At 32.6% G+C, this 19,217-nt stretch overlaps 1 protein-coding gene across 22 annotated transcripts in view; it reads left to right on the top strand.

Moving 5' to 3' along the window:
* LOC130894382 (rho GTPase-activating protein 21-B) overlaps nt 1-19,217 on the top strand; it is a 237,408-nt gene that overhangs the window by 101,590 nt on the left and 116,601 nt on the right. For all 22 annotated transcript variants that reach the window (XM_057801193.1, XM_057801171.1, XM_057801192.1 and 19 more), the window contains one exon: nt 17,069-17,116. In XM_057801193.1, coding sequence (XP_057657176.1) covers nt 17,069-17,116 — 48 coding nt within the window. The remainder of the gene's footprint in view (nt 1-17,068; nt 17,117-19,217) is intronic.

The following is a 19,217-nucleotide window of genomic DNA, read 5'->3' as shown; positions in this document are numbered from 1 at the left end:
CTGTCGAAACATTAATCAGTGCTACCAATTAAGGTACGGTGTAATTTCGCTAATGTATATTTTTAATATTTTTTCTTAATAACCCTAATAACATCTCTCGCACGATTAGGCATAGATCTAATCAAGTTAACTATTGTTTCTTGCGGGGTGTTACGCCGCTCTTCTTTTCTTCTGCAACAATAAGCTCTAAAATCAAGTTTGGGGTAGGAAGTCTAGTTCGAATTCTTCTTTTTACGCCATCCCATAAATGGTCTAGTATGCTGGCCACTCCATAACCCGAAACCTGACTTCTGCAATGTAATATTCCACGATTGTGGCGGTGCTAGACCTTGCATTGTCGTGCATAAAGATAAATTCGTCTCCAATGTAGTCGATTAAAGTTGCCACAAGAATTGCTAAACTCTCTTCGATACATCTATCAGCCGTTAAACCTCTTCTTTCGTGAACACGGTCGCCCCTACGAATGAACACAGAACCTATAGAAAATACCTCTTCGGTTCATTTTACTTCTACCATGGAGGCATATTCTGGTCTCATCTGAGAAAAGTACAGATCCCCATTGTCTCAACATCCAATTAAGATAATCCTGAGCAAAACGCAGACGTGATTGCCGATGGGCTGGTTTGGACCAATCGCAGGTGTTTTAGCGGTCAGGTTATTTTCCTGCAGTCTTCATCTTACTGTCTAATAGTCACTCCTCGCATCTCACAGAGCTATTGTTACATTTGAATGACATCAAGGTGGCGATTCTTCTGCCTGTTCCATTTCGCCTATAAAAGGCACACTCTCATATCCAATTGTCTAGCTGCCCATTTTCGATTAAATCAATAAGTAGGGCGGCTTTTTGTGGTGTAGTAGTAGTATTCGTGAAGATTTATTTTAAACTGACCGTCCCCTGATGTGGACCAAAGAGATTAGACACTTGAAGTTACATTAATTTATCAAATTACTCACCCTTATTTTTATATTGATGTGACTCTAAAGACCATAAATATAATTAATTATAGATGTTGTATACAATAGGATTAGTATTTAAGGGAGCATATACACACATTGTGTATTCTTGATAGTTTTGACATCCAACGAGTACATTAATCAGATTATTGAATTCATTTTATTTATTTATATGTTTAGTTAAGAAATAGTTTGTACAAAGTTAGGAATTAAGTTATTTAACTCTGGTAAGTTCAGTATAAAACAGTCGTAACACAAGGCTTTCAATTCCATCATTCGTTGGAACTCTTGCTGGAATTTTAATACACTATATCAAAATTTCTTTAACATGAGTTTTCTTATTATTCTTTCAAGTTTTTCGAGAGATTTTTTTCTCAATATTTAGGAATTCTTTCGTATGGCATCTAAACAAATTTTTCGTGTATTTATTTTGATTTGCATTAGATTGTAACAACAAGAATGTTGTTTATGATCGTTTGAAAAGTTCCTGTATATTTTGACGTAATCAAATGATCAAATAATTTTTCGTTCTATTTTCTATCAACTATCGAGGAAAAGAAATAAACAACCAAGTGAAAGTTTTTCGATATAACGACGTGACATATAAACAAAATACGTGTTCTCTTATTTGTTTCTAAATTAGGTACTTCATATTATCGTTTGTGAAGTTTTAGGTTAAATTATGGGTATATAATTGCTTCAAAGATGAGCATGAATCGTTTCAATCAGTAAATTGAGATGAAAGTCGGTAATAACTGTAGTAATAAACATGAACAGATAGGTAACGTACAGTAAACTTAAAAGATAAATTCCAACAGATTATGTTGATTTTATCATAAAAAGAAATGTATTTTTGAAAGTATAGGGTTTGACGCGAAAAGTTTCGATTGAAATGAAATGGCGGATGTAGTTAAATAAAAAATCTGAAATTACGAAGCTGTAGATTTTAGGTGATGCTGAATTTCACCGCCACATCAAATATGCCATTGAAAAAAATTGACACATCAGGTGAAATCGAAATATGCTGTTTGAAAGACAATTCAATATGCTTCTTTGTGAGAATAAATTTATGAAAACTTCGTATGTTTAACATAGTGCAATTAATAAAAAAAAGGTTATTGACGATTTAAAACTTAACACTCAATTTATTAATAGTGGTTGAGACCTCCTCTTGCCCTAATAACATCTCTCAAACGATTAGGCATAGATCTAATCAAGTTAACTATTATTTTTTGTGGAATCTAGCTAGAATTCTTCTTTTTAGCTCATTCCATAAATGTTCTATTGGATTTAGGTCAGAACTGTATGTTGGCCACTCCATAACCCGAAACTCGACTGCAATGTAATATTCCACGTTTCTGGAGGTGGACGGCCTTGCATTGTCATGCATAAAGCTAAATTCGCCTCGAAGTTACCACATTAATTGCTAAAATCTCCTCAATATATCTATCAATCGTTAAACCTCTTTTTTCGTGAACACGCTCGCGTCTACGGATGAACACAAGGTCGGTTCGTGCTCCTGTAGAAACTGCACTTCAGATCATGCAGGAACCACCTCCATAAGCACTCCGCTCCTCAAAGCAGCAATCGCTCTCTTGGTCTTCGGTACATTTTACTTTCCATTCAAGCTTAAAATCGACATTTTGGTTTTCAAGTTACTTAACTTATTTTCGTCATAACTCGCTTAATTTTCACGCTAGACGGTTTTATAAAAGCATAACGTTTTTTTTAATCGAAAAAAAAATTTCACATTAAACAACTTTTTTCAAAATATACGTGTTCCAAACCACTCAAACTTTTGGAACGTGTGGTTAGGGCTTAAACAAAGATAATTTTTTATGGGCTACGTTTAATTTTAATTTTACCGTACATGGTGTCAAATTTACAGACATTTTTTTTTCAAATTCGACTCACTTAACTTATTTTCATCATAACTCGCTTAATTTTCATACTAGATGGTTTTATAAGAGCTCATTTTAAAGGTCTGAAAAAGTACTTTAAAAATGTTTATTAGAATTTTTTATGAAAAATTGATCGTCTTTCCGTTATTTGAGCTCAAAGCTCTGCATAAATTTACGAAAAAGAAAAAATTGGCTTTGAATGACTCATAATTTGCTGAATATTATTTAAAAAATTCAATTTAAACTGACTAATTTTTTTATTCTTTTATAAGCTTCAATTTTGATAAGAATAATGTTTTCCAGAAAATGCGTAATTTTCGAGTATTTCGGAAAAAAAAGTTGAAAAACGTGTTTTTTTTTTAATTTTAAATCGCAAATAACTCAGAAATTATTGAGTTAGATAAAAAATTTAATTCCACATTTTCTTCATAAAATCCTCTGTCGATTCCCAGTGTTATTTTGAAATTTTAAATTTCCACTTCCGAGTAAGGGTGGCATTCACCCCTGGGGTAGAAGCATACATTGGCACCAAATCAGGTTTGTTATTTACATTATTTTTGAGCTTCTGTCAAAATTTGAAACTAATCCATGAAGGTCTTTAAAATTACGAGGTGATTTGCTTCACATCATGGAGGCATATCCTGGTCTCATCTGAGAAAAATACAGATCCCCATTACTGCAACATCCAATTAGGATAATCCTGCGCAAAACGCAGACGTGATTACCGATGAGCTGGAATAAGTTTTGGATCAATCTTCGTCTTACTGTTCACTGACTAAGATGACTATTTCTTAATGTTGTTGACCTAATAAAACTGTTGTGAATCGACTTCTGCCTGTTCCAGGTTGCTTTTAAAATAATTCAGTCATCTCATAAAGCTAGGACACTCTTTATGCGCGCGTCTGTGATAATTCTCAATAAACTTTACATAAAGCTTCAATTTCCAGATTCGATATATTTTATTTTAGTAGAGTTTGAACGAAAACTCAATGGAGTTGAAAAATGTGTCAAATTAAGCTTCGCGATGTTATAAAACTTTTTACCATCGGAAGATTTACACCAAACCAAATCAAAAACAGAGGCTGTTTAAGGTGACTTGTCCATCATTTTCAACAATTATAAGTTCAAGTTGTTTCGCTGGGTACGAGAATCATTAAAAGATGACACACAAAAAACATTCCAACGCCTAAAAATAAGAAAAACTTTTCCCGCCGACTGGCATTTCCAAAAGAAGTGAGCAATTAAATATGACAAAAATTAATGAAAGGTAGATGCCTCGAATTCCGAGGGTAGCGTCGAGTAGGATGGTTTTTTACTATGATGCGAAATCCAAAAGAGATTCCATGGAATAGCATTGGAAAGGAGAAGACATGCCAAAAGAAGCAAAGGTCACTAAAAGCACCAAACAAGTGAGGGCTATAATATTTTGGAACTTTTTAACATAACTTTATCGGCCAACCTTTTCGCATCCTGTATACTCGGTTCATATAAATACAGCAAGTTTAACAAGTAAATGAATCGTCGGTGTTGCAGGTTTTCTGCGGTTTCCCTGCAACCTGGTGAACCGGTTCTCCAGCCAAACGGCCGACGATAGAAAATAATGTAGTCGTAGCTGTACCCGCCCGCCTCAAATTAAATTCAAAATAAACAATTAAAAAATAGCACAAAATCTGAAAAAAAAAACAAATGAAGTCACTCAAAAATGAAAAAATAAAAAACCAAACCGAGAAGGGCCGTTTTTGCTTTAAAGCTTCACTTTCATTTTCTTTTGGCTAACTCTACCGTTAGAAATAGTTAGGCAAACACAACCCAACGAAACCACCACAACCCCAGCCCTGCAGAGGAGCTATTCCTATATCGTGGCCTACTCAAACAAATCACCTTCCTTACAAAAATCTTCCTTAACCTACCAAACTTTAACCAACGAATCTCTGACTCAAGTCAATGAACATATATAAGAAGGCATACTTTCTACTTTGAAATAATACTATAGACCAAGAGCCAGTTATCAATTTCAAATGGTTATTTCAAAAGTCATGAAACCTTCCACAATAAATCTTTATCCTTACTGAAAATAAAAAACTATTGGCAGCTCACCTACTTATTTTTGTTAATTTATCAGCCCTAACATTCTAGAAAATTATTCTGAGTTCATGGAATTTTTGCCAGAACATTCACACCTCTCCTAATTATTAATAGAATGTCAAAAATATTCATAAAAAAATTTACCGTTGTTATTTCATCAGTCTTGAAATTTTAACAGAAGATATAAAATATATAAACAATAAAGAATTCACAGTGCCAGAACGAAATTCCATCACCAATAATCTGCCAGAGCAGAGTGTAAGGTAAAAATATGGAAACCTGCAGATTAGTAAGAGAGAGTTTTTGGAGAGCAAAATAAAAAAATATACAGGAGAAATATAAAGGTTCGTGAAATTATTCAGTTGTTTGATAGTCCTCATCCTAGAGTGCACTATCATATTGATTGCCGTGATCCTCAATGAATACAGAATCATTCGAATTTTCAATTAACTCAATTCCAGAGTCTAATGTCTTATTATCTGTGAACAAGATTGAAAATAATTAATATTTTACGATTAATTTACGTATGTAAATAATATGTACGCAATTTATAGAAAAAATTCATTCAACACCAATATTGGCAAATTTGCTTCGATATCAATGTCAATGTCGTTAGCGGTAACATCACTTACTGTAGGTGGTAGCTGATCACCTTCGAACCAGTGAAAATCGTACTGACCATCATTTAACACCCATCCATTGTTTTCTGCATTCAATATTTGTCAATTCGTCAATTCCAGATATGGAGGCAAATGACATAATTTTCCAGAAATAGTTCATATCATCCGCTATTTTCTTCATCATCATCTTTTTGATTCATTTTTGAACGACTACTAAGACGTTGAATCGTATACGACACTCCAAACCGTTAGAAGATCCCTACTCTATGTTGGGACCTTCAAAATGTAAAGAAAAGAATAGAGAAAACTGCGTCTCAGGTACAAGTAGAAGCAATGGACTTTCTACAGTTTGTCTCTTCAACATTTCAATATTTTCCGTAGTATTTTTGTCAATGACCTAGAGAATATTTACGGCAAAGGTACTGAATAATCTGTTTAAAGTAATGTTTTAACAAGATTAAGAGAAACCGCATAATGAAGAATTTTAAATTTATATCTAAGATCCAAAGATGCCTTATAAGCGTTCTATTTTTAACTCGCAAGTTTCCATATTTCTATCTTACGTTTTTTTATTCTGGCAAATTATTACATGAAGTCAAAATAATGCCCAAAGTAATCTTACCACCCCGGAAGCAGAGGGCAGCCAGAAGTGCTTTTTCATTTTCAGTAGGGATACAAGATTTATTGTTTCATGACTTTTGAAATGATCATCTGAAATTGATCACTGGCTTATCCTCTACTACCTGTACTTCATTTTTGCCAAAATCCAAATACATGAAAATACAATCCAGATAAGAAAAATATTTGTTGATATTAATTGTAAGTATCTTCTGAACTTACATCGACGTTTGCTTAATATTTTTCACAAGTGATAATCACTTATTTTTGTAAATATATTGATCTCATATCAACAGTTTAACAATTTATATATGTATATACTTGGATTATGTGAGAATTCATCATTCAATTAACAATTTGTGTAACTTTAGTCTAAACTAAAAACAATAAATGTATTTAAATGTAAACATTTTAGTGATTAGAATGTATAACATATCACAGTACTCTTAGTTAATCGTTTTTTTAGTATTTTTGATATCAATTTAAAAAGTAAATACTGCTTGGCAAACGAAGGAAGATCCTTGAACTGCTCAGATTAAAACCAAAGAACTCAGCTATGTAGATGATAACAATAACTATTTAGGGAAATTAATACATCACTCAATAAGGTTTGTGACTAAGAAAAACACATTTTTTGACAAAAATCGATTTTACTCATCAGTGTAATCTCCTTCAAGAACAATACAATCATTAAACTTTTCGATGCCGTCCAATTTAATCATCGTTGTCATCGACTTGTGATTCGGTGCATTGTCTTGTTCTTTTCTTCGGAATATGAGGCCGTTTTCCTTGATTTTTTTCATTCAAACGATCCAACAACTCTATGTTTTGATTGTCTTTCCCTTTTGGAAATAGGCGATGACCAATACTTCATGCGCATCCCAAAATACTGAAGCCATAACCTTTCCAACTGACTGTTGGCCATTGGACGCTTCGAACGTGGTTCACCGGCTGCAGTCCACTCTGTTTAAGATTTTGTTTAAGTTTTGATTTATTACGTTTAAACATAACCAAACACTGCTCAGAATCATCAACATGTTGTTGTTTTTAATCGACTGTGATTAAACGCGGCGCCCACTTCGAAAAAAGCTTTCTCATGGTCAAATGTTCATACATAATTGTAAACAGACTGCCTTCTGATATCTTCATGGTTTCAGCCATCTCACGCAATTTTAATTTACGATTAGATATAAACAATTTGTGGACTTTTGTTATGATTTCTGGAGTAATCACTTGACTTGTACGATCAAAACGTTCACCATTATCAGTGTCTATACGACCACGTTTATATTCAGTAATAATAGTTTGTTTAACACACAAAATTGTTTTGAAAATGCTAAAAGGAGCTTCACTTAAATGGCTGTCAGTTTTTTCTGACTAATCGAAAAGTCGTGAAATTTGACATATAGTTTTTTGAAAGTTGGTACTTCGTAAACGTCATATGGATTTGACAATTGCAACGCCATCTGTGTATCAGTGACACGACTTATTGAGCGTTGTCTTCAAAGTTGATTCAAGAAGTTATGTTCTATTGATTAGGTAAACAAATAAAAAAAGTCGACGAACTTTCGCCGACAGTAAAAATTAACGAAAAATCCTTGAAATATTCCTTGAAGTACTATAATGGTTTTTACGGAGAGAAAATCTTCTTCTTTTATACTATAATCAAGTGGAAAGATTCAGGGTAGGCAAAATAAATGTGTCTTTCAAAATTGGTTTTTTTAATAATTTTTGGAAGATAACAAATTTACATTTCGACTCAACTTCAGTCTTTATCAAAATAGTCAAATTCAAAATTTAATTGTCGATAAAAGACATTGTCTCAGTGTTGTCTATTATACGAGTGTTATTCAAAAAGTGTCTGAAAATGAAACTGAAAACCCCTCGTATAACATAAACATACATTGATTCATTATTATTTTTAAGAACCCGTAATGTTTTAAATATGATTATTCGCTACCAATTTCCTAGTATGTAAATACCCAATATTACCAACTTTATAAAATAGTATTGAACATAAACAATAAATTTACTACCGCCTACTGAAAGTAATTCTACCGGCATATATATATATATATATATATATATATATATATATATATATATATATATATATATATATATATATATATATATACATTATAGTCTTGACAGCGCCTTGTCGAAGTACATCGTAACAACCTTGGTCTAGCTCATCTAGGAATGCGAAATGACCGTACGAACGAAAAAAAAAAATCACGTATTGAAGAAACGAGAACCCATTTTGAAGCGTGTTAGCTGAAACGACGTATACGTGTGATCAATATACATGAACAAAACATTTTTAGTATGGGGATTTGCATATTGACGATATTGCGATGTTTGAAAAATAAAAAGAAATGTGCCAAATGTGTCTTGTTTGATTCATCAATTGGGAATATATGAAATTTGATACTAGATCAAAGGCGACTACGTGGTAAAAACTATTAGATGTTCTGCAATTGTTCAAAAAAAAAGTTTTTTTCAAATTTTCTTCAATTCTATCGGCTGAAATGATGGTTGTCATACAATCAAAATATGCATCATGCACTAAGTCTTCACCCATGTGTTTACTACATTTCTTCAACCCTACGATACGCTGTCAAAAGAGTTATTTTCCTAACAAGTCCGGAAAGTGATACTTTCCTGCACGCGACTGCAGTTGTCAGGTCAAGTGCGGGAAAGACACTTTACGCATGAGTTAGGAACATTATTTTTTCTACATTTTTCTACGACCGTATATACAAAAAAGTATACCAACCCATTTTTCAAAAATTATTTTATTCCAACAAACATAATAATATACAAAATTTTAACTAAAAACTACTAATTATTATAAATATTAGTCATGTGTGATACTAGTATGTCCAATTCTTAGATGGGAGAGGGTCACTTGGTTCTGATTTGCTGACCCTTACCATTTTTCTTGGATTTTCTTTTTAAAAAATGTTTGTCACTAAGAGGACGATGTCTAGTACGCATCCTCAAATTATCCCACAAATCATATCGAGACATCGTGCAGGCTAGTTCAGAACTGTTTTTGGTTATTAGTAAATGGAGAAAATCGCAGCCTCTGAGAGCACTTCCTTGATATATCTCCTAGTAGTTAGAGCCCTATTATGAATGAAAATTCCAGCCTAAACCAGAACTGATCTCATTTCGTAAGGCCGCGATTTAGCAAATCCCTCCTGCCGACATTTTCCTCATCATCTGAGTTGTTTCCACTATATGTACACTCAGATGTACCTTCATTTTGTGGAGATACCGTGTCCTGGATAATGTAGAAGCTCACGTCTCCGAACTTCCTTTTAGTCCACAATTTAAGGTCTTTTATCAGTCTTCGCGTCCATTCGCCTGATTGTTGTTGTTGATGGTTACAGCATTCTGTCGTCTTGTATCCTCTTTTGCTCGAAATCCAGGAGTCCACAGGGATTACACCCGCCCTTTCTAAGACAGTCGCTTTCCAAGGTTACAGCACACGAATGTGGCTTCACACTTACCATACAGCCCTGATCTGACCCCGTCCGACTATTTTCTCTTCGTTAAGCTAAAGTTCGAGTTGAGTATTAAAATAATAAACAGCGATGATGAAATTGAACGAACAATTTTGACTCTAAAGGTGCTGTTGCTTGTAATCGATGGACCGATGTTTTAAAATTATATGGATTGTATTTAGTATATATTTTGTTTATTGATGTATATTTCTAACGATCAAGAAGAACACATTGACCGCACTACGTACATCCATTAAATCCATGATAACCTACTTTAGTACAAAACGTCATTGAGTTATTATTTTCTGCATTTGACAACGTCGTCTGCCCCATTTACGATCTGTTCCCATACGTAGCTTAAAATCATTTAACCAAGGCCTTATTTCTCTTTCTCTCTCTTTTTGATTGCATATTCGATTTAAAACGCATGAATGACTTCCAGCATGTTTTTTGTTTTTGTTTCACTACAGTCTGTTTTGTTGCACGTTTTCATTTTAGAAAAAAAATTGATGAATGCTGTGCATTTAGTTTCGACTATTTACTATTCATTTAGACGAGATTGTTTTATCATATTCATCGATTCAAAATACGAGGGTTGCTATTTAAGTTTTGAAATATACAAATAAAAACAAATATTTATAGTTGGATATGGCTCTATTGCTCAAAGTCTTCTCCATTAAGATCAGTACAATTTTGAATGCATTTGAACCAATAGTCGATTCCGATTGAGGTACAGGTGATTTGACTAGGAATAAGAAGAAATCATTGGGTGCCCAACCAAGGACTGTACGGCCGATAACCCATCAATTCGATATTTTGACTGTTCAAAAACGTCTTCGTTTGAACTGATGTGGAGAGTTCGCATTCTCGTGATGGAAAATGATTCGTTTGCTGCGATTGGTTTCCCTGATTATTTCGAACACTTCTGGCAATCAAATGCTGTGTACAGGCAATCATTTGCACATGATGGCTTGAGATGGGGTTTCATTACTTAAATTTGAAGCTAGTTAATTTAATCCTTATCGAAAGTGATAGAAAATCATCGCGATTCAATTCCATTTTTTGACCACAATGAATTTATTTGTGAACAACTCAAATACCACTCATATGACAACACCTTTGAAAATTTCAAACTTTATGATAGCATTGTCAGATTTGACATATTCATATCAGTGTTGCCATATCTCAAAATTCAATAACAACCCTCGTACTAAAATAACTGAAACTTCATTATTTCTTTTCTACATTTGGATAAGTAATGGGTGAAATACGTTTCTTTTCACAAAATTTTTTCAATCTGTTTCATTTCTTGTTTCTGAATGAATCTGAGATACTTGAATGTCTCAAATCCCTCACATTTCAAAATGCATGAATTTCGTTTTTTATTTTTATTTAAAAAGTACAATACTCAATTGAAATGAGTACTGTAATTTCCTCGTGCAAATTAATATTTTTTGTATAAATATATACTTTTAACGATTGATATCAAGACTTTTACATATAACACTCAGTATACAGAGTGTATAATGGCAATTAAAACGTAGGTAACGTATTTAACTGAGCTTATAGGCGCGTACAAGTGAAGCCTGTTATGCGGTAAGAATTATAAGCGATATATTCGTATCGAAGACAGATTCGTAATCGTAAAAAGATAAAATCGTAACATTTGATGTAGTTATTTTATTTTTATTAATAGATCAAAACATTTTTATTAAGTATATAGGTTTAAATACCTAACATCACATATCGCTCTGTTGGTTTTAGTGAATTTCTAGAAAGTCGCCGATGTTTCTAATGCTTGATCCAGACTCTCGCGAGGTCTCTACTCTCAAATTATTAGACTATTCAATTCTCTACTCATCTGATCCTACGCGTCATTCACTTACGTCGTTTGACTCACGTCCGATAAGACTACCCTCGTGGAAAGTCTGAAGGAGTTTTCAACTCATCTTTGAACAAACAACGCATCTTTTATTGTTGTCATTTTGGCATATGACACGCATCGTCCGTTTTAATACCCCTAAAATTTCTTCAAAATTTACTTCAACTATTGCAAAGGATACTTAATAAGAAATCTATTAACAAAAAATTGTCCCTTGTTTCTTTTTTTTGGATCTTCGGTTCAGAATCGTTAAATATTTGGAAAAATGCATCCAATATTGACATTTTTTCGCTAAAGTTCAGTTTATTTTGTAAACAAATATTCGTGAATGAAATCAGTGGATAATTTCACGCGGGTTGATTTTACATATTTTTCAAAATTATCTATAGAGAGTGAAATATACCGGAAGTACGTTTATAAATTGAGAAGAAGTGTCAATTACGTTATCACGTAAATTATCCGTCATTTCTATTTGCGAAAAGTTTTTTCTAAAAACGATTGTTTATATCGTTTAAAATTTATGATAGTTATTTTAGTATCCTTTGTTTTCGTAATCACCTAATTGGAATTTTGTTTAACCAATAAACCAGCTAATGTAAATAAAAACTAAAAATAAGTATGTATAGTTATTTATATTTTTGAATTGTTTATAAGTATCAATTTATGTTTTACACGTCAGTTTTTCTTTTTAATAAAAAAATTCTAATTGGGCAAATTTTGAATGTAACGCAAATATCATTTCGTGATTATTATGCATTTCTTATAATTGGAGACAAGTTTCCCAAACTCGAATGTGCTTCGGAAATTTTCCAGAAAACCTACTTTTCTCTGAAGTGTCTTTTTGTGATAAATATGAAAAAAGGTTATTTGAAAAAATTCTTCAGACTCAACATTTTCTCCAATTGCCTTAACTCATCTATAATACGTACCAATCAACGTTCAGAATTAGTTAAGTGCTCAATATTTTACTATGTAAAAAATGCACAATCACTTGCCAATTGAAATCAAATCGATATCATCATTTCCCGCATTCCGCAATAATATTTACTGGAAAGTGCCTCCTTTAAACGACTTCTATTTTAATAATAATATTTAATTCTGGTTTAATTTTTGCTATGGACTTATTTACTAATTATTACCTATTACAGTTATCTATAATTTTGTTAGTCATTGTGTTTTTTTTTTCAGTATATTAAAATTTCGTTAAACTTATATCTTTATTTAGTTGTTTTTAGTTTTTATAAGCCTTAGTCTACAAATTGTAACAGTATTTTGACAATAAAGCATTTTTTTTATACCAAATTTCAAAGTCACTTTTTTGACTAATCGATATGTCACGAAATTTTACACATAGTCTTTTGAAAGTTGATACCTCATAAACGTCATATGGATTTGAAAATGTCAGTGCCATCTGTGTGTTAGTCACACGACTTATTGAGTGATGTAATATGTATCTATTTGGTTTGAGTGTCGAATAAGGTGTTACTTTTAGACGTCACATCTTTTAACATTTATTTCACGTCCTGTATATGCAGCTGGGCAGATTAACGTCGAAGTATAGTTGTTAATGATTCATCTCGAAGAAAAGAAATATATATTCCCTAGTAAAATTTATTTTATATTAAAAACTAGACCTTTTAGAAGCTCGAGGCTTTCGTAGGAGCGAAGCCGGGCACGAGCGCAATACCCTAAGATCCTGGGTCTGAGGAGAAAAAATTGGGTGTGCTGTTTTCTTTTAGGAAGCCTCTATAGGGTTTTAATTTTTCCCTACTAATTCCATTGAAATTTTCGAGATATAATGATTGAATATAATGCAATAAAGCAGTCTCACTGAAATGTTTAAACTACCTACAAAATTTTTAAATTTTCAATAATATTTTTCTCTGTAAATATTGATCAAAGAATTAAAAAAAAATTGTAATAAAAGTTGTATATAAAATATCCAAAACTTTTTATTTCTCAAACTACAAGTACCCTATTGTTTTGAAAATAACAAAAGTAGCTTCACTTAAATGTCAATTTTTTCTGACTAATCGAAATGTCATGAAATTTCACACATAGTCTTTTGAAAGTTGGTACTTCATAAAAGTCATATGGATTTGAAAATGGCAGTGCCATCTGTGTGTCAGTCGCACGACTTATTTAGTGATGTATGTATTTGGTTCATATAAGGTGTTACTTTTAGACGGCACACCTTTTAACATTTATTTCACGTCCTGTATATCCAGCTGGGCAGATTAACGTCGAAGTATAGTTGTTAATGAATCATTTCGAACAAAAGAAATCTATTATTAATTCCCTCGTAAAATGAACTCGTAAAATAACTCGGCATCGAAATATTTATGAGAGAAAGTACCCACAAATTTGATTCACGATATTTATTTATAAGCTCCTGTCATTTTTCATGTAGATACAACCGTTATTTGAGAATAAGAAAATTACATATGATTTTTGTAATTCAGGAACTTTATTACGACGATAACGAAACTAAATAACTGTGAATCGCCTATAAATGAAAAATTTCTATATTATTTTCCTAACTTGGTAGTATCGGTTACTTACATACCTGTAATAATCCCGAAGTAGGTATAGTTGAATCCCACAATTGTATACAGTGACGTATGTTGCAGAGAAATTTCATAGGCCAATCGAATTACATGTTTACTCTTTACCAAAAAGTTGTTAAATGTTTGTATATCCAAAAAAAAAAGGAAAAGATTCAGTATTAGTTGATAAAAAACTATTTAATGAATGTTATCATTCAATAAGTGAAGTTTATTGCCACGAGCGTTAGCAAGTGGAATATAATTCACCGAGTGAATAATAACTCATTATAAGCGAGTAGAATATCATACTCTATCCACGGTTACTTAATATTTTTGTTGAACCACTATTATCACTTATTACAGAATGTAATGAAATAATCATATGATAGACTTACTTAATAACCTACCTTTGTTGGGAGATATTTATGATGAGATGCTTTAGTTAGAAAGTTATTGATATCTTCGCTAGAAGAATTTTTCACTTGTTTAACCTGGAAACCTGCTTTCCGTCTTAGAATGTTCCTAATTTTACATAATTTTCTAACTACATACCTTGATGATGATACTCACTAGCACTACCCATCAATTTGGGTTTTTAAGTAACAAATAATGTCTACTCCAGCCTAAACAGCCATCACTCCATTACAACAACTATTAGGGATTTTTCTAAGGCTTGTATTAACCATAATATTTTAATTGAAAAATCAGCAATTGCAAGCCAATAGAATCTGCAGTGCCCCAAGGCTCAGTACTAGGCCCTACTTTGTTTCTTCTGTCTAGACATCAGTGGTAGTTTCTCTTGGAGCAACCCTGATCTTACGGCACTTCATAGGACCATATCTAGTGACCTAATCACCGTTAAATCATGGTGCGATTCTAATCGTCTCTGTCTCAACTTTTCTAAAACCAAAGTTTCATCAAATGAAAAATACATTGCAAAAACCTTCTAAAAAACAAAAACATAACCAAAAAAAACAAAATAAAAATGTACAAAACCCTATTAAGATCAGTTATCTCATATGCGATGGAAACAACAGTTATAAACAAAAGAGAAGACGAAGAACTTAAAAGAACCGAAACAAAGATAATGAGGACTATAAAGAATAATCCAATGGATCCCATTGTGGCCAAGGAAAAGGGGCAGACCGAGAAAAACGAAGAAACGAAATAGAGGAGGATATAAGAGCACTCAATGCTCAGAAAAATTGAGAGCAAAAAGCCGGAACCGAAAAGAATTGAAAATAATAACAAAAGCAGTCAAAACAAACGACAAACTATAAAGAAAATGAAAATTAGAAAACGAGGAATAATCCACCTCAAAAAAAAAAGATTTAAAGCGCAAAAAGCGATAGTCATAATCCTCATGGGATTGAAAGGCTTGATGATGATGATGATGATGAACACCACCATCTTTGAATCTGTAAAATTCTTATGACTTGTTGTGGACAATTCCTTGAGATGGGAGTTCCTCCTGTTTTGCGGTGAGATCAGTTTCCAAAGAATTGAATTTATCCACCTCCTTAACAGTTAATTATGCCCTTATTGAGTCGCATCTCCGATATGCCCTTCCCTTCTGTGGTACGTGGTGCGACTCAATGTGAGCGAATCTTCAAACTACAAAAAAAAAGCTGTTAGATGTTTACTCGGACTAAACAGCAGGGCACACTGCAGAGATTTTAAATTCTGACTCTTCCTTATTCATCTTTGAATCCGTTTGCTTAATTCGTAAGCATGCTTCTCCAATTTCAGAAAGTTCGTTCCACTTTGGAATGCGGAGCACTACCTTTACCTACCTAATCCACGTTCAGAATTAGTTGAAAGCTCGATATTTTACAATGCAAATAAAATGCACAATCATTTGTCAATTGAAATCATCTTTTCCCGCATTTTACCTATTACTTATAATTTTATTATTCATTGTGATTTTCTACTCTATATTGAAATTTTATTGTATTTGTATCTTTATTTAGTTATTTTTATGTTTGTTTTCAATTTTTGTTTACAAATTGTAACAATTTTTTGGTATTAAAGCATTTCTCTCTAACTGTAGTGTTGAATAATAGTTCCATGGTGTTGAAAATTTATATTTTGCGGATAATTCAGTATTCAGTTCAGTATATTAACAAAAAACATTTAGAAAATTCAGTGTTTTTCTTTACTTTAACTTTTCCATCAATAAATTCAATGAAGCAACTCCAGCATCTTGTCTAATTAAGTTGGAATTTCTGGAACCGTTTGTAACTGTTTGTGCCACCACTACACCAACACTCACGATTATACTGTTTGATGCGTGTTTCGATAACCAAGTTATCGTCTTCAGAGACAGTTTACTCTCAAAAAGTTGTTAAAAGACTAGATCGATATTGGCGTCGCAAATAAAAGCTAGGTAATTGTCAATAAAGCCATGAATCAGTTTCATAAACTTACTGGAGGGCCTCATAAAGCAAAGACTGGGATTGTTTTGCATTGTTTTTACTTTTAGTTTTGATCATATTCTTTTACGAGTATCGGTTCGGCAAAAAATGGAATATCTCAAGAACAGTAAAACCTACGTACCTCATTCAAAGTTTAAACATATGTTTTTATATAGATTTGTGTGATTTAACATAAGGCGTTCTATCAAAAAAATCATATGTTGGATTTGTTTAATTACTTGTATAGCTGGAAATAATTTTAGATGGTAGCCGTATTCATATGACACCAGAGATCGGATACATACGGGTGACTCACCCCATATATAATCTGATTTAAAGATTAGTTTGTTTATCAAAGACCTCTAAAAAATGCTTGATCAGATTAACGATTCATTATTTCCAATGACACCGGATCAATAAACCACGTACTACTATAAAAAACCATATCGTTCTAGATATTTCGAGATTAATTAAACCACGTAAGCAACAGATTATTTGCAAAATCATTTTTTTTAAGTTGCTAATTTATTTTGCAGGAAACATTCCAGAGAGTACAGGAAGCACAAGTCGAACACAGGTTTCCGGTGAGTGGTTGTTTACTTTCATTTTTTACTGATAAGTATTACAGGGTTTTAACCTAGTTTTATGTCAGTTAAATGCGCTGTAACTTCGTCTTATTCTTTGAATTTACGCGAAATAAAACTCTATAAAATGGACTGGCCCAAATCAAAAAATGTATCGTATGTGAGGGGCTTTTTGGCATTTGCTAGGCAACTTGCACAATAGAAAATATAAAGGAAAGAAGCGAAGGATACGACTGGATGTTACCTCTATAAAGTTGGCTGGCTCAAGGAAAAAAGTAGACCATAAATTTATCGCAAATAAGGTGCTTTTATTTAAATAAAAATAATGGTGTTATTAAGTACAACAGATTCTTCTCAAACAGTATTCAATAGACAACCATCAAAAATTCTTTGATTGACTTTTGTTTCTATAATATTTTTCTACAAGTTTTAACCTATCTTGATGAGACGGGTGCATGTTCCAATATCAATGATCGTATTTAAAAGTTGGTTAGGTGAGGTTGGTGTGCCAGCTTTTGATATTTAAGTGCAAGATATTCATGTAAAGAAGAATTTTATATTCAACTTCTAACCATCATCCTTGAATGACTTTTTTTTCGATGACTTTACTAGAACTGGCGGATCTTGATTTGATATTATAACAAGCATTTAACCTAACCAAATTTTGTATTAAGGAACAAAATGGAAATGGAATCAATTTTAAATACCTAATCTAATCTAATCATTGATTTTGGAAGAAGCCCTTGTCTCATTAAGATCCACCACTTCTAGTTAGGTAAACGAAACAAAAGTTTTTGTTTTTGGTGATTGAATGTTGAAAATGGAATACTTTTTGTTGCATTTTATAAGCACTTGATATCTTTGACACAAAATTATTTTTATTTAAATAGGAATCGCGAAGTTTTGAAAACTGACAGACCTTTATTTTTAAATACTTTAATAATTCTAAATGCACCTAATATTTGACTTTGAGCCAGCCAATTTTATAAAGGTAACATCCAGTAGCATCTTTTCTGCTGTGCAAGCTGTCTATCAACTGCCATCTAACTGGGAACCTCTTAATATCGTCAGACCAGCCTGTGTTTGACTTGTAACCGTTTCATTTTACCAAAATCAACTGTCATCCAGCTTGAAACTATTCTCTTAATATCGTCAGACCAGCCTGTCTTTGACTATCGCTTCTTTCTATAAAATATACTTCCTGAATTGCTCTTCCCAGCGAAAATATATTTTTTAGACGACGCCAGCTGAAAGTTGCTCTGTATTCATTTGCATACCGAAAGTTGCATTTTGAGTGTTCCATGTAGTGAAAGTGACTGCAAAACACTTTTTTCGGGACGCTTTGGAGTAGACAACTTTAACTTCCTTAAATGTGACTCTAGCCACCTCAATGTTGACATTTGACAGTTTCACTTCGATGAATTTGCATAACCTTAAAATTTTAATTTTCTGAAATTATTTGTTTTATCCGAAGTTTTGTCTAAATTAATGAATATCAATGAATGATGATGAAAAAGTAAACATCAGCGACGAAAAGTTACTCGAATCCACGCCATGCAATGCGGCCGTTCTTAATTTGTTGCCGGATAAATCTCGTGCAAGGAACGAAAAACATAAAGAGCTGTTTTGAGGTGGTGTCACCAGAAAAAGGCGAAAAAGACAACGAAAAACGTAGTGCTCGCTTATTTTTCTAAAAATTCTAAAATCTGAAAAAGTTCTACTTTATGGTCTACATTCTCGATGATTAAAAGTACTCTAGCAATAAAACAAGATGTTCACATCAACAAATATCCAAAACTCCAAAATTTCCCGAAGAAACAAATCGAAGGGTAGACCGCAAAAAAATCAAAAACTTCAACTTGAGTGTAATTGAAAACTATTTTCCAAATGTTTCGACTCATTTTAAGGTAGTCCTCATCATCTCGAACCGTGACAGGAAAATAAAATTTCCAACGTTTATTGTCAAATAGGTACTTTGAAATTGGAAAAAATTTTATGATACGCCTATATAATCTTAAATACACTGGGCTTTTGGCCTGTCCAAACTATTTTCTATTGTTCCATACAGCTCAAATAGACCAATCCGGATTCTATTTGATCG

Source organism: Diorhabda carinulata, chromosome 5, assembly GCF_026250575.1.
Source record: "Diorhabda carinulata isolate Delta chromosome 5, icDioCari1.1, whole genome shotgun sequence".
Classification (NCBI taxonomy): Eukaryota; Metazoa; Arthropoda; class Insecta; order Coleoptera; family Chrysomelidae; genus Diorhabda; species Diorhabda carinulata.
The sequence above is the reverse complement of the archived record's forward strand: the minus strand, read 5'-3'. Positions and strand labels throughout refer to the sequence as shown.